General features: G+C 39.3%; 1 protein-coding gene across 1 annotated transcript in view; it reads left to right on the top strand.

The window, feature by feature from the left end:
* Positions 1 to 16,908, top strand: part of YIPF4 (Yip1 domain family member 4) — a 30,575-nt gene extending 13,667 nt beyond the window's left edge. The window contains exons 2-5 of the mRNA XM_029911036.1: positions 3,725 to 3,936; positions 7,351 to 7,428; positions 8,361 to 8,474; positions 14,019 to 16,908. Of these exons, the coding sequence (XP_029766896.1) occupies positions 3,725 to 3,936; positions 7,351 to 7,428; positions 8,361 to 8,474; positions 14,019 to 14,156 (542 nt within the window). The 3' untranslated portion in view covers positions 14,157 to 16,908. The remainder of the gene's footprint in view (positions 1 to 3,724; positions 3,937 to 7,350; positions 7,429 to 8,360; positions 8,475 to 14,018) is intronic.
* Positions 16,909 to 17,358: the final 450 nt, after the last annotated feature.

Here is a 17,358-nt window from a genome sequence, read left to right as displayed (position 1 = left end):
TGATTAACAAAAAATCAAATCTTAGGCTTGGTCTATACTACAGAGTTAGGTCAACGTAAGCTGCCTTATGTTGACCTATGTCAGTGCCTACACTGCAGCCTTGCTCTCACTGATGTAAGTGCCCTACTACACTGACATTATAACTCCACCTCCACGAGAGGCATAGGGCTTATGTTGGTGTAGTTAGGCAACACTGTCGCTGTAGACGCTGCATTACTTACATCAGCTGTTGGCTACAATCCTTGTCAATTCTGCTGGAGCTGTGAAATTGACAAGAAAGGCTGTTAGGTTCCCTGCTGTGAACCCTGAGCCAGGCTTACAGCTTGGGCTGTCATCCTTGGGCAGGTGTGGGGCTCCAGCTAGAACCCGGCTGCCCCCCAGGCTCCTGGCTACTGCTGCCTGGGCTCCCACTCCGAGCCCAGCTACCGGGTACTGAGAGCCTGGGCTCCCAGCTACCCATGGGGCTCCCAGAGCTGTCAGAATGTGGCTACTCTGAGCAGAGACAATAGCAGTGTGAAATTGCCAAGAATGTCAATTTCACTGCTGGTAGGCTCTGTGCTGTGAAATTGAGCCTGCGCAAGTCTCACAGCTGGGTCTTTCACCCCGGGGCAGATGGGGGGGCTCCAGCTGTGAGCCCCATGTGGCTATCAGTGCCCCACACTCAGCTGTCAGTGCCCCACAAAGCGCCACTTCAGTCAATGTAAGTGCTCCTGGTGAGGACATGATCCACTGGCAGGAGGAGGGTAGTGTGGACACCAACAGCCATTTGAATTACTGCAGTGACTGTAGGATGACCTAAATTAAGTCGACCGAATTTTGTAGTGTAGACAAGCCCTTAGATTGTGTCCTTTCTATCCTCCTCTGTTGTGCTGCTATTAAGCTGAGTTTGTTTAGCATTGTTAAATAATCAACAACACTGACTTACAAAATATCAAGTGAACACTAGCAGTTACTATCTGAAATAAAGGTATTGGAAATAGTGGTGGTCATCACCATAGTCTTGAAGTAAGTGGACAAAGATTTGGATTTAATTCGGGTTTAACTCCTCTGAAATAAACTGACTTCATCAGGGCTTTTAAATGCTAGAGAAAAAAAATTCCTGCACTGTAGTCTTGTATACTAGGATTTTTCAGATCAAGGCTGTTTCACTGAAACTCAGTTTTAAAGGTATTATAAATGAAGTACAGCTCTTTTCCCACATCCTTTCATGTTACGTCAAAGGCACACAATCTGTTTAAAGCCAAAAATTACCATAATGCTGATAAAACCCATGCTTCCCCCTGTGTAAAGAGGTATGGTTGGGTTTTATGATCTAATGGATAGTGCACTTTGAAACAGGTGATTTTGGTTCTGTTCCTAGTTCTGCCACTGATTTGCTGTGTGGCCTTGGCAAGACACTTAATATCTGTCCCGCAGTTTCCTCTCTGCAAAACGAGGATAATACTTGTCATTTTTTGTAAAGCACTTGGAGATCCTCAAACAGAAAGAGCTGGGAGACAACAGATATTTCTGGAGACATTAAAACTCCATCTGCATCTCCTAGAGTAGTGGAAACCCAAATATCTTTTCATATGATAAAAGTTGCACGCTAACCTTTTGTTTAAAAAAACTAAGACCACATTTCATCTCTTTTCCTAGAGAGCTAGACTGCTACATTGGGGGTGACAAAGCATAAGTGCTCTCTGTCACATAAGACTGTACACTATAAAGGCCAACTCTGTGGACCAAAAGGTGATCTGTGCATTCTTAATGTTTATTACACCTCACAACTGGAGGACAAAGCTCCTAACCTTAATGCTTCTATGGATTTAAAACATGGCAGGCTGCCAGAGAGCCAGCACTGACTCTGTTCAATTGATTCAAGGTCAGACTTCATAGGATAAAGGGATGGCCTTTATTGAGGGATGGCCTTATTCGTGGCTCACCTCCAATGACAGCCACCACCCTCTTGAATGAGAGAAAAGTCAACGTCAGGCAACAGACAGATGCATATACACGATAGAACTTATTGAGTGGTGGGGCTATGAATTTAACTCCAGAATTTAAATGATCATATCACATGACCTTCAGAATGAAATGTAAAACGAATAGTTGCTGACTTTAGGATGGATGGAGAGAAATGCATGCTCCTGTCCTTAGACAGTGGAAGGTACTAAAAATGTTGTGGCAAAGTTCAGTAAAAATACCTTGCTATAACAGAAGGAGATAAACTGCCCTAAGACTTGCATATACAAAAATAACTTCAATAGACTCAATAAAGAATATTCTCTGTCTGGGGAGACAGTGTGACTGCCTGTTTTCACTGGACTTAACTCATGGTCCAGCTTTTCTGAGAGAAGGCTATAAAACAAAGACCCTCTTATTTCCAGAGTACATTGTAACTGAGCATCATGGGACAAAAATCAAGCAATAACTTATTCTAATCATATTTAGCAGTTCTGTAATGATTTTCGTCTGTAGAACTCAGTCCTTTACAAAGGAGGCCAGTATCATTACCTTCATTTTATAGAGGTGGAAGTTGAGGCACAGCATGGAGGTCACCTAGCAAACCAGTGGCAGAGCTGGGAATTGAACCCAGATCTGTGCCTTCTAATATAATGGTCCTGATTCTGTACTTTCAGACCTATGCTCAGATGGGCAGCTGCAGGAAGTCTCTTGAAGCTCCCTACTTCAGAGCCGCCTAGTTCCAACTGCGCAGGGGCAGCCCTAACTTGCACTAGAGTCCATCGGCGACCTTACACCAATAGAGGATCAGATATAGCAGAATTCTGCTTTGCCTCGCCTCTCCCTGTCATATCTGTGCTCTGCCCCTGGAATGCCCCCTCCTTTCCCTTATGCCATGGTTGAGGGGAGCAGCAAAGTTAAACTCTGCCAGATCTATACCAATGGAGAGTTTTGCAGAGGGCAACTCTCCACTGGCCATCCCTGTCTGTTTTAAGGCTAATTTGTGGCCTGGAAGTGGGGGAGGGAGGTTGGAGAGTAGCAAGATCTGCTGATAGAACATCTTTTACTGGTTTGATCAGCCCTTAGTTATTGCTGTTTACTCATGCTGGAAACCAGCCAGTTGAACTATTGGCATAAACTGGCCTGGGGGAAACTACCCAGTTGAAGCAACTACCTTTCCTTTAATTAAAAGACCATCAATTTCAGCTTGTTGGTATGCTTTTTTTAAACACTTTGAGGATTAATGAATCCTACGCTTTTGTTCCCTGTTGGGAGCATGTATTATCTTTAGTTACATTATAAATACATGTAATGTGTCTATGTGGTTGCATATTTCAATGTATATAATCTTTAAAATAGCATGACAATAAAAAAAAACCTTGACAGATGAATATGGCATACATGTGCCTAGATGTTGGAGGACAGAAGCTTTGCTTTAATCCAGACTGTAGGGTATTTTACCCTTCTTTTGTGTTCCCAACCACAGTATTTATTTCAATATAGTTAATGATAAAATTGCATTAATGTTGAATAAAGTTGTTAGAAATTTAACAAGGGTTTCTTGAAGAAATATTTAAACAGTAAAAATAATTTTTATCTCACTAGGATGTTGAGATTTCATTTTATGCTGCCGGTATATCTTGGAAGTATTCCACGTCTTGTGTGTCACTGCATCTGAAAGCATGTTCATAATGAACAAACTGCAGACTCACTGCTTAATTAACCTGCTCTCACAGATGAATTATGAGATGAATTATTCTCTTTACACAAACTGTTCCAGTACCAAAATATGTAGTAAAGCTTTTGTTTTACAATTGTAGGGAGGAACTGGACATTGATTTGAAGGATATTTACTACAAAATTCGATGCGTGTTGATGCCTATGCCATCTCTTGGGTTTAATAGACAGGTAGTGAGAGATAACCCTGATTTTTGGGGCCCTCTGGCAGTTGTCCTCTTCTTCTCAATGGTTTCATTATATGGACAGTTTAAGGTAGGTATAAACCTTTTATCTAAAGAGAACTTTAAATATTGCGACTTGAATGCTAAACAGTTTATCATATTTACAGAGAGGTAGAAAGCCTCTTCTCCCCTTGCCATGAGTATAGTGAGAAGAATGGAACATCTAGTTCCAAATATATTTCTTTCATGGGTGTCTTTCTGCATATTAAAAAACTTGTAATACTATACTAAATGTTCCTTGAACTACATCTCTAAGGTTAATTAGAATAAAAATGTCAAGTTTTGTCTCTGAAATGGAAATGAAGGAAGGGTGGGATTTCTGGAGGCTTGTAATGGTATGCAATCTGTCAGATGCTCAGCGGTATACTAACCGGAATGACTAAAACATAAAACCTACATAATAGGTATATTTCATTACAATGCTAAACAAAAGACGGCACCTTTACAATGCTGGTTCATCTATGTTAAATAAAATGTAAATTGTGACTGAAATTGAGGGACCCGTAGGAATCAGTGATGAAAGTGAATGTCACTTAAATTTCTGTAGTTGGGGCATGATCATAGAGTAGAAAGTCTGCACCATGTTTTTCTGTATGAACACATTCCCTCCTCTGAAACCTTCACCCATCTTTAATTTAGTTCTCAAATACAATTTACATTGATTGTACTATTAACTTCGTAATGTTTCAGTTCCCCCTACCACTGTCCTCTTTTTGCATTGCACAGTGAAAAGGATAGTTGGCTTTCCTACATGCTTCACAAAAAAGTTTGGGGACAGGAAACCATTAGAAGATTCCCCCCACCCAGCCACATACTCTTGCAAACATCTTTAGTAAGGATATCTCTTCTAGAGAGGGGAAAATTAGCTCTGTGTCCGGACATATTAGTAATAAGTTGTTAACTAAGAATTCTAATTCAAAAGTGGCTTATTCAGTTGGCAGTTAGATACTTGCTGGTTAAACCTTCTGCGTTATAGTCATACTAGTAAGTTTTTTTTTTTTCAGATAATTTTAAACTTATTTACTGGTTTTAGTACCAGAAAACCTTTGTATAAAGATCTTGAATTTATTGTGGTTACAAATAATGTCATAACTGTCTGGTACTTTTTTGTCCTCTCAGATACCTTTTCCTTCTCTTGCTCCCACCCCCATAATTAAATAACTTCTGTCTTCTTAATACCTCTGTCTCTTGTCACTTGACTTCTCCTATGATTCCTTCAGAACTCAGGGAATGCAGCTTTTGATTGGCCAGCAAGAATTATAGTATAGAAATGCTTGGCCTTTCTTCTGCTTTTCCAGTATTGCCCAAGCATAACATCCCTCGTAGTGCTTCTAATCACTGCCATCTTTAAAAAGTGACAGAACTTAGATATGAACCTAGGTCTTCTCTTGGTAGCACCTAAGTGAGCCCCCCTGCAAGCTCCACTTATAATAATGAGTAAACACCTTTAACCCTATCTTTAAATATAGCAATAAGTAAGGCGGTGTTTTAGTCACGGGTATTTTAGTAAAAGTCATGGACCAGTCACAGGCAGCAAACAAAAATTCACAGCCCATGACTTGTACTATATACCCCTAACTAAAACTTGGGTGCTCGGGGGCAGCCCAGGGGCCTGCTCGGGGGTGGGGGGTTTGGCATGACTGGCAGGCTCCCTACCTGGCTCTGCGTGGCTCCCCAGAAGTGGCGACATGTCCCTCGGCTCCTAGGCAGAGGTGCGGCCAGGAGGGCTCCACGCGCTGCCCCCACACTGAGCGCCCACTCCACAGCTCCCATTGGCTGCGGTTCCTGGCCAATGGGAGTGTTGGGGGTGGTGCCTGCAGGTGGAGGCAGCATGCAGAGCTGCCTGGCCACACCTCCGCCTAGGAGCTGAGAGAGAGAGAGACATGTTGCCATTTCTGGGGAGCCCCCCTAGGGAAGCGCCGCCCAGAGCCATCACCCCCTTCCGCACTCCAGCTCCCTGCCTCAGCTCGGAGCCCCCCCTCCCACATCCCCAGCAGCGTCCGGTGCGGCTGGGCCCAGGGGCTGCCAGAGCTGCTCAGGCGGCCTCCGGGCCAGCCACACCAGCCACTGCAGAAGACATGGAGGTCACAGAAAGTCATGGAATCCGTGACTGAATTGTAGCCTGAGCAATAAGCCATACCAGGATGTGTGGTATTACAGTATGCTATTAGTCGAGGTAATTAATTTTGAGATATGAGCCTGAAAGGGAGTTCCTTCAACCTCCATAAGGTGTGCACTAAAAGCTGACGAACGCTCACTCTTGAATGGCTTATTTCTATGACTAATTTTACATATGACACACTAATGTGATTTGTTCTTTTGGATGGGAGAAAGGTGCGGGAAAAGAAAGACAGGTATGCACTGTTTCTTTCCACAGTGAAACATAATGGTTTTATGATGTGTTCTTTTTTAAATTATTACAGAATTTTAGCTGAAGAGACAAAATCTATAGTGACACCGGCTTCATGCTCTTTTCACCTTCCCTTTTTGATTTTTACAGTGCATATGAAACCTTAAATCAGTACCCAGTTTAGGTTTGTAGCCTAAACTTGAGTTTTAAATGCAACCATACTTTGAAGCTCAGAGGCTGTCCTGGGAGTGCGGGTTCCCACTGTAGAAGTGCTATTTTCAAAGGGAAAGCAATATTTCCCTTATTCTGCTTAGCAGCTGCACTCCAGATCAGCTGGGCTGCGATTTAATTTAAGTGTAGGCTAGGGACCTGAATTGCGTGATAATTTAATCCAGTTTCATATTCATATTAAGAACTGAGGAGAGGAGGAAACCTGGGAGGAAGACTACAGCCTAAACTAGAAGTACTGTCAAGGTGTAGAAAGAGTTAGGAGTCATAACTTAGATCTGTATTCTTTTGATTTTGTATTTTAAGGGTGACACAGTATTCTGCCATCCCTAGAGACGATCTTCATCAACGAAGAAAGGAGATACAAGCTGAACATTGATTTTTCTTTGTGTTTTGTTGGTTTAAGCCAACCGCTCAATGTTGTTTGGGCATGCTTTTCATTGGGTGTGAAGAGATATTGATTTCCTTTTGTGTTTCAGAGTAGAATGAAAACAAACATGTTACCATCTTATAAAATCTGAGACTCGGTTGAACCCTCTCTTCAGTGGATTCACTAAGATTTAGCCAGAGTTCTTTTAATTCCAAAATTTTTACTGACACCTTCCTGTTCTGATGATAAAACCACACTACGGGTAAAATACTGGTTTTACCATATTTTCTTGTTTGAGCATTCCAAACACACTAGCAAACTTGTCAGAAAAGATATTGTATAAATAATAAAACGTCTGAATTTTATTTCTAAATTCCATTGTAATACTGAATAATACAAGGTTTGCTGCAGTTGACTTTCTTATGAAACCAAAATGAATTCTGAATTATAATAAAAATAATTGATTGATAAGAATTAATTGTTCTCTCTCTTTTAAGGTGGTTTCTTGGATTATAACTATATGGATATTTGGATCCTTGACAATTTTTTTATTGGCCAGGGTTCTTGGAGGAGAAGTAAGTAGCATGTGAAAGTGTGATTGATACATAAAATATTCAGAAGTGACTTGGCTTTTTGGATGCCCAACTTGCGGCACTTTAAAGTCACCTAGCTACTTTCTCAAAAATCTTGACCTCCCATATTTAGACATGAATTATAGCACAGTGTGGCACACAGTGGTCTCTGTTGAAATTGAGATTCAAGGTAAATTCTTAGAGTTAGTCAGATCTAGTCAGATAGCTGCTAGCTAGTGAACAGATTTTGATTAAAAATAAGAACCAATCCAACTCATTTGTTCATGTAAGTCTGGATTTAAAAAACAAAACCAGACCCTTGGTCAATTTCATGTGCATTTATTTAAACTGCTGGCATTTACTTACAACCTGGCCAGAACCAGAAATACTACTAGACTTCTAGAGCATCCTTACTACAATTTTCACTGCTAACATGAACTTCTATCATTAATTTAGGCATCCCAGTGGAAGAGTTACTTTGTGCGGTGGTTAATTGCAGATATTCAGAATTAATGACCATTGTCGAGTTGATTGTTAATTTGAAATCTGAACGTGTATTTCATACATACCATACTAATTTCTAAATGCTGCAGTAATTATGTAATAATTATTTGAAATGCATTACTCTGTCATTACCAGTAAAGAACCTTGCATTAAAAAGACTGGAAGTAACCAATTGTTATAATTTGCATAAATATATTACCCTGTGAATTTACATTTAATGACAGTAATATCAAAAAACAAAACAAAAATTTGTTAACAACTTTAATTCTGAGCCACAAGACAGATGCATGTACTCAACACTACACTTACTGGAATAGCTACTTATTCCATCATGACAAAATGTAAGTGTTTTCTCTATTGACAAAACTTATGAGCTAGATTGAAGACTTTTTTTTTTTTTAATTCTTTACGAATTGATTTATAATTTTCAGGTTGCATATGGGCAAGTTCTTGGTGTGATAGGATATTCTCTACTTCCACTCATTGTAATAGCACCTGTCCTCTTGGTGGTTGGATCATTTGAAGTTGTATCTACACTAATAAAAGTGAGTTCAGTAATGTTTATTGTTTGTCACTATGCTTCAAAATATTATGTTGCCCTGAACAAAGTAATAATTTTAGTAACTTGTAATAGAATTTTAAAAGTACTGCTTGAATTCTTGTGACCCTCTTGTCCAGAAACATAGGTCAGGAAGTCACTCTGTCTTCCCCATAATTCAATATATGATATGTTTAGTTATTGCAATGTGAATGGTAACATCAGTCATGTTCAGAGACATGGTAGTAGAAGTAGTAATCTCAAAACACTTCTACAAAGAAGGTAAGTATTGTTATCCCCATTACACAAATGGAAAACTGAGGCAGAGAGAGCCAAAACTGACCAGCCCAAAGTCAACTACCAGTAGAGCTGGGCAAAATTTTTCAAACAGAACTTTTTTTAGCAACAAAATGCAGATTTGGTAACACTGAAATGTTTCGCAAATTGGTGTTGGTTTTGCCAAATTTGTGTCCAAAAAATTTCAGGAAAAGTAGAAATGTTTCATTTTGACACTTCTAAAATGAAACTAGGGTGTCAATTAATCACCGTTAACTGAAGCTGTTAATGCAAAATACATTAACTAGGTTAAAAAAAGGCACAATGAATCGCAGTTTTAATCACATTGTTAAACAATAATACAATACCAATTTGAAATTTATTATAAATATTTTGGATGTTTTTCTATCATTTCAAATATATTTATTTCTATTACAACAGAATACAAAGTATACCATGCTCACTTTATATTATTATTTTTATTACAAATATATTTGCACTGTAAAGAGAGAAACAAAACAAATAGTATTTTTCAGTTCACCTCATACAAGTACCGTAGTGCAACTTACAAATGTAAATATTTTTTTTACATAACTGCATTCAAAAACAAAATAATGTAAAATTTTAGAGCCTACAAGTCTACTCAGTCAGTCCTACTTCTTGTTCAGCCAATCGCTCAGATAAACATTGTTTACATTTGCAGGAGATAATGCTGCCTGATTCTTATTTACAATGTCACCTGTAAGAGAGAACAGGTGTTTGCATGGCACTGTTGTAGCCAGTTTTGGTATTTATGTGCCAGATGCACTAAACATGTGTATGCCCCTTCATGCTTTGACCACCATTCCAGAGAACATGTTTCCATGCTGAATTTAAATTGATATTCTATTATTGTTTAACTGTGTGATTAAAACTGTGATTAATCGCGACTATTTTTAAATCTCGCGATTAATTGTGATTTTAAAAAATCATTTGACAGCCCTAAATGAAACATTTTGATTTTTCAATTTAAAATGGCTTTTCAAACTTAAAAAAACAAAAACTAAACACTCAAAATTGAAACAAAACATTTTTTCAACTTCTCAGTTTGCTGAAAGGTTCTAAAAGGTGTTGGGTTTTTTTGTTTTGTTTTTTGGTTCGCACCAAAACAATTTTTCTTTTTTGAATTGCCAGTGAACCAAAAAAATCTTTTATTTGCCCAGCTTTACCTACCAGGCCTGTGGCAGTAGAGAACTTTAATGAACTGTACTAGTATGGCAAAAGTTTCCTGAGGGTATGTCTACTCAGCAATTAAAAATGCGTGTCTGACCCATGCCAGTTGACTCAGGCATGTGGGGCTTTTAGGGTACAGGGCTGTTCAATTGCAGTGTAGATGTTTGGGCTTTAGCTGGAGCCTGGGCTCTAGGACCCAGTGAGGTGGGATGGTCCCAGAGCTCAGTCAGCAGCCCAAGCCCAAACGTCTACACTGCAATTAAACAGCCCCCCTTAGCCCAAGTCTGCTGGCACGGGCCAGCCATGGGTGTCTGATTGCACTGTAGACATACCCTGAGAGGTCTCAGAGCTGTGTGTGATTCTTTAAAGGCTATACTACCTGAGCACAACTGCATGAATCTTTACTTACAACTATTGCCAGATTTCAGGGAGGTGGCGGGTTGTCAATCAAAAGGTAACCTTGCTAGCTTTGTCCTGTATTCCTTTTGTATTGATCAGTTTTGTTAGTTTATCTTTACTGTTGGCTACCAGTAACCACTCTAATTTCCTCAAACTTGAATTACACTTTAGTTACCCTGCAGTTGCACCATGGTTGTGGTTTTGCTACCTGTAATTATCACTAATTTGTATACTCAGAAAGTTAATCATTTTTGAATTACTTGCCTGTCCATTAATTAATACATAATTCTAAAAATAGGGTTACATTAGTTAAATTTTAGTTACATGGTCATTATTTTATTGTCTTATGGTAACTTTAAGCAGATATGTGCACAATTCACTTGAGTTTCCAATGCAAAAAATGCAGGGCCAAAGCCCTGTATCTAAAACATTTTAGCCCTGTGAAGCACCTATAGGTTGGCTTGAGGGTCTGTACTAGTGAGAATCTTACAACCTGAGGGCGCTCAGGAACATTCCAGCCAGTTCTTTTCCAATTACAGTTGGCAAAGGAGCTCCCTAACAATTCCAAATGATGTAGCTCAAGCCTTTACTATCGCAGCCTTTGCTAAAGGCTGTGAATATCTTACTGAATTCCAGTCACTAACCTCTTCTCCTTCCTGACACTGCCTCCACAGAGCCCCAGTTTAGGAGTCACATGCGTGAGCATATAATCAAAGGACTTTTTGAGGCTATGTGCATATTCCACTACTTACGTGAACAGATCCTTGGGAATATTGCTTGCAACAGGCTAAGGTCCTTTGACAGTCCTTCCAATTCATAGATTTCATTTTACACCAGTGTGCTAAACCTTCTTGCTTGAGGACAATGGGTAGGGCCCTGCAAATCTATGGATATCCGCTTTATATCCGCAGATCATTTTTGAGGATTGGATGCAGACACAATTTTTGTATCCGTGCAGGGTTCTAACAATGGGTGTTTGATTATATTTTACACTATGACCCAGTTAGCTTGAGACTAGAGATTTGTATCAAGGCTCACTTGGTCTGAGGCAAGGCAGCCAATACTGCTTGCCTCAAGATGTGTCAGTGACAAGCACATGCACACTAACTAGTTATGCAACACTCTGCATATTCACTAAGCACTGCTGCTTGTGTTCAGTCTTTTTAAAGCATTCCTGCCTTGACTTTACAAATACGATTGTGCATCTAAAGCAGAGGAATCCAAACTTGCCTGTACTTGGAGGTTTTGTTTTTTCCAGTGGGCAATGTGTTAGAACAGTTTTGTTATTTGGGGAGACATTTTACAGCCTGTACAGTGTTTGGGCCAAATGTGTTCTAGGAGCAGTAGCGTAGCTAGGGGAGGAGCGGGGGAGCAGCCGCTCCCCCACTGAGCATAAGTGGCACCATGTCAATTTCTTGGTGCCTTTTTACTCACCCAGGGGAGTGATTTAAAAAAAAAAAGGTGCCACCCGCTGTGGCGCTCCGGGTCTTCAGCGGCGGGACCTTCACTCGCTCCAGGTCTTCGGTGGCATTTTGGCGGCAGGACCTTCAGTGCTGCCGAAGACACCTGGAGCAAGTGAAGGTCCCGCCGCTGAAGACCTGGAGCGCTGCCGGGTGAGTAAAAGCGCCGCAGCGGGTGGCGCCTTTTTTTTTTTTTTTTTTTTATTGCTCCCCGTTCCCTCCACCTGGCTACGCCACTGTCTAGGAGTTCTTAAATCCCATTTCTAAGATAACCAATATGAGTTTCTTGTAGTAGTTATTGCCTCGTTTTTTCACTGGTACACCGTGGAGCTTTGTAGTCTCCAAAAGTGAGACTTCTGCCATAGATGACGTCTTTAGGGAAGGGAAAACTACTTTATGTGCAGGGAAGAATTCACAGATATAGGGTAAGATGTCCAAAGTTGCTTATGTACAAGGTCACTTAAGTCCTTTAGAAAACTTAACCCATAATCTTTCAGGATTCTCTCTCACTCATCTACCCTGCTCCACTTCAGAGTGAGAGGATTCTGGATATGATGTTTTCTTGATTCAGGCTGGGATTTTCAAAGAGGCCATAGTATAGGCACTGAACTTCCATTAACTTCCTTCAGCCCCTTTGAAAATCCCAGTCTCATGCTCTAGGCCATGGGTAGGTAAACGACGGCCCGCGGGCCAGATCCAGCCTGCCAGCCATTTTAATCCAGCCCTCGAGCTCCCGCTGGGGAGTGGGGTCTGGGGCTTGCCCTGCTCCGGTGCTCCAGCCGAGGAGCAGGGTTGGAGGCTGCTCCACGCGGCTCCCGGAAGCAGCAGCATGGTCCCGCTCTGGCTCCTACGCATAGGGGCAGCCAAGGGGCTCCTCTCTGCACACTGCCCCTGACCCAAGCACCGCCCCCACAGCTCGCATTAGCGGGAACTGCAGCCAATGGGAGCTGCAGGGGCAGTGCCTGCAGACGGAGCAGCGCGCAGAGCCACCTGGATGCGGCTCTGTGTAGGAGCCGGAGGGGGGATGTGGCCGCTGCTTCCGGGAGCCGCTTGAGGTAAGCACCACCTGGAACGTGCACCCCTGAGCCTCTCCCTGTGCCCCAACCCCCTGCCCCAGCCCAGATTCCCCTCCCACCCCCTTGATCCCAGCCCAGAGCACCCTCCTGCATCCCAGTCCCTCATCCCCAGCCCTCCCCTCCGCCCAGAGCTCGCACCCCCAGCCGGAGTCTGCACCCTGTTCCGCACCCCACTCCTCTGCTCCACACCAGAGCCCATACCCCCAACCAGAGCCCTTACCCCCTCCCGCACCCCAACTCCAATTTTGTGAGCATTCATGGCCCACCATAAAATTTCTATTCCAAGATGTGGCCCTCGGGCCAAAAAGTTTACCCACCCCTGCTGTAGGCAATCATGTATATATTGCTGTTACCTCTGGGATGTTAATATCAACAGAATTTTTTACAAAAATATTCTTTTTATGTCTATGGCTAAGGGAAGCTCTTGCTTCTTCCTGTTATTGAAAGAAATTGGTTAGTATGTTCCAGAGCCCTTGAGGTAGGAGAATGCTCAGTAAAGTGACTAAGGTCACCAGCCAACAGGTGCTTGAGGAGGCCACATTTTTTTTAGTTTTTCCCATGATTTGCATTGGAGGTACAAGACCCAAGAGTAAGAATCTTGCAAGATGACATTCAGAGAAGCAGAATTACAGGTAATAATCATGAAAAAAGTTCAAGTTGAAGAGGACTAAAACAGAATGAAGAGTTGTTAAATAGTGCTCCCCTGGAATAAAGATCTATACTATCTGAATATGTACGCTTACTGTTTGCTTTATTGTAACTATAGACTCTTAAATTCAAATGAGTGCACATGCAGATGCTTGACGCCACATGATGACCTTCATTGTAAAGTGCTTTGAGATCTGTTGAGGAAAACCAGTACATAAGAGCTGGAGATTATTAGTACGAATACATGTAGGTAAAATCTCTCAAATATCCATGAATGAAAATACTTAGAGACCAACATGGTGCATCTCTCTCTGAACACAAAGAAAATAACATACTGTGTGTGTTCTCAATATAACACTCAGGAAAAAATGTAAGGTTTCTTTCCTAATTACCTTCAAAAAAAAGTACCGATTTTTGTATTGGTATCTGGACAGATTTTCTTGTACTGTCAGCTAACACTATACCTTTTTTCTTTTTAAGCTGTTCGGAGTCTTTTGGGCTGCATACAGTGCTGCTTCATTATTAGTCGGAGAAGAATTTAAGACTAAGAAGCCCCTTCTGATTTATCCAATCTTTTTATTATACATCTACTTCTTGTCCTTATACACTGGGGTGTGACCTGAAGTCTTGGATGTGGCCAGAAACAATATTTTATTCACATGCAGACTGGTAAAACATAAGATTAAGGAGGCTGGAGAAAATAGGAGTGACTGTTTTGTATCCAGTTGTTGAAAAGTTTTAAGACCTAAACACATATTTGTGTATATTATTTAATTAAGCAATTATAGCTATGTGGATTTGTATCAGAGTTCTAGGTTTAAGATTCTTTAGATTTTCATGAAATAATATAAGAACTTTGTGCTTTATAAGATTGTGTAGCAAAAATACAGCTTGATACCTGTGCCATAAGCACCAGGACCAGATTACTATATTACATTGAACGGGAATATGAAAAAATATTGGTAATGGTCTCAAAGTGCAATTTTTCTTTTCAGTTAAACACAGCTGGCTTTTTTGGCACAGCAAATTCTGTATATATTCATGAAACAATCCTGATGGTTCACAGAATAGGCTCTATAATTGAGACATGAAGATATTAGTATTTTTTATGTTAGAGCCCCAGATTTATTTGATTTGGCTTTTGAGATTTTATAAATTCTAATTTACTTTGGGGGAAAAAAGTGTACATGTGTATTTTGTATCTATTGCTTGTGTGTAGCAGATATACTCCTTGTTTAAGGATGTACATTGGGTTTTCAACACTTGAAGACCCAAGCATTTGAATTCAAATTTGCATTTATATCTCTGCCCAACGGAGCAAGACATATACTGTGTGACATTAATTCATTAAATGGCTTATTTGTGGAATCAAATTATTTCATATTTAACAAGATCTGAATTTGAAGTCACACAAAACAACTTTCAACTGCAGCATTGGAGTAAGGTGTGGGAGAAGGAAGATAATGTATCAAATTTGTGACCTTGAGCAATGTTTTAAAATGACAAAATAAACAGAATGCTTCCCTAACCTTGTATCTGTTTCGTAACACCTTGTTCTATATTGCTTTTAATGGTATGTAATTTAACCAATCAGGAGTGTTTTTTCTAATATACTGTTCATCTTTTGTAAAATGAAATATTAAGATTCTTAAAAGCCTGATTCTGCCTCCATTGAGTAAGTAAGGCAGAATTAGGGACTTAGCAACAAATTTTCACACTAATTTTGACTATCAAATTAGGTAATATTGTGATAACATTAAATACTTCCTGTGTATACCATATAAATTGTTTATGTAATGGTTTATGTTGATAATATTAATGGAAATTATGGAAAGAAAAATTATTGAAGGTAACTTAGCATGATATTTACTTTATTGAAGTAAAGTTGTTTGCTACCTTTAGTAGGTAATATTTGGAAATAGGTTTTGACTGACTTGCAATTTTTTTTTTTTGCGAACTTTTGTCTCTTAAAAATAATAGTAATAGTACAACCAGAGATCCTTACTGCAAATAATAAAAACTTATCAACCATTACAAGGTGATATGAGGAACTGCCTATTCTCTGTAGTAGTCAAACTACTGTGATTTAGCTTAATTCTGCAATATTTTTAATAAAATTATCCATATAACTTGAAACCTTAATTATTAATTTTATATAATTTATAATAATACTCATTATTAATTAAAATTTAAAGTTAAATTCTCAGCCTCCAAAAGAAACTTTGGTTTCTGTAACTTGCTTCTCTGCATGGGTACCTGGTAGTTTTAAATTAAACTACTTAAAGTTGGTGCTGGACAAATGTTGTGATAGCAAATCCCAGCTATGCTAAGTCTCACAATACTGTAAACATAGAAAAACTTTAGTTTAAAAGTTGATCATGATACCAATCTTTGACTTCAGCGGAAGTTTTGGTTGAATAAGAACTGCAAGATTTTGTACTAAACAAATAGTATGGTTTCTAAAAATAGATTATATATCTACAGCTTAGTGAACCTTAACCTATACTAGTGTATTTTACCAATTACCTTGTTGCATAATAATCTATAGTAAATGAAATTCATATCCCAAAGTGTTTTGAAAGTATTTGTACTGTTTTAAAATAATATACGCATTAGCAGTGCAGCTCTATCAGATATGATTCTGGAAGAAGTCAGAATAATGTGCTTCCTATCTTTATAATTTATCATTATATTATAGTGTTTCATGAGAAGATCCAATTAGCATTTTAAACTTTAAAGAAACCAAGTCAGTGTGAATGAATGTAGTTAACTGCATCATAAACACTAGGCGTTAACCCACTTAAAGACTGGTAGGTATTTAATGAGTTTTTACCATTTCTTGTCTGTCCTTTCCAAGTTGTGTTATAGACAACTTTATAACATGTTTATGGATCTGAGATGACAATATAAACTTGGGTACTGATTGAGACAGTTTAAAATCACTCTTTTCTACACACCCAGCTTCCTTTTCATATGGGACTATGATCACATTTCTTTAAAAATCATAGTTTCTTTTATGCTAATATTCTCTTAAAACTATAGTTTTTGCTGTTTTAACAGTTCCCTCCTGCAAACTAGAGGTGTGTGTGTGTGTGTGTGTGTGTGTGTAATACACAGTGTATATATGCATATAACATAGCAAGTCTTTTATAGACAACTGCAGAATTGCACCTTTTAAAGTCAATATATTTAGTTTCATCTTTTGCATATGCTATTCAAAGAAACATACTTAAACAGTTCTCAAATGGTTCCAATAGTTTGTTATAACTTTGCATTCAATTAACTCATATTTTTAGACCAGGTATATATGTAAATACAGCATAAGATGTATTTTATAAAGATTTTGAATTAAATTTGTTTACCAAATGTATAAAGCGTATTTATATTCACTGAATCAAAACACATACATCCACATTCCTATATATGTAATCAATTTCATGTTCTAAAATTGTAAATAAATTTTTAGGATTATGAAGTATACAAACTTCTGTTTCGTACTTGAAAATGTAATGCAGATTTCCTATCATTAGTGCAACTTCTAAGCTGAAGCAATTACTTTCCAGCTAAGCTTATTTGCAATGGCATGGATGCAACAGTATGGGACTTGCATGTGCAAAGTGAAAATTGTGTTCTGACAAACTTGTGTGCATAGTGAACAGGCATGTACAAAGAAGTATTTTCCTTTTTTCCCCTCATTTGCAAAACTGGTACCATTTGATGAAAAAGGCAGTACAGTTGTTGGAATTGCTCTGTGTTGCCATATAATTGCTTTTACTAGGCGAAGATGACACAGTTTGACTTTTGCATGGAAGAAACCACC

The sequence above is a fragment of the Terrapene carolina genome, unplaced genomic scaffold (genome assembly GCF_002925995.2).
Source record: "Terrapene carolina triunguis isolate 2854851 unplaced genomic scaffold, T_m_triunguis-2.0 Scaffold85, whole genome shotgun sequence".
Lineage (NCBI taxonomy): Eukaryota > Metazoa > Chordata > Testudines > Emydidae > Terrapene > Terrapene triunguis.
The sequence above is the reverse complement of the archived record's forward strand: the minus strand, read 5'-3'. Positions and strand labels throughout refer to the sequence as shown.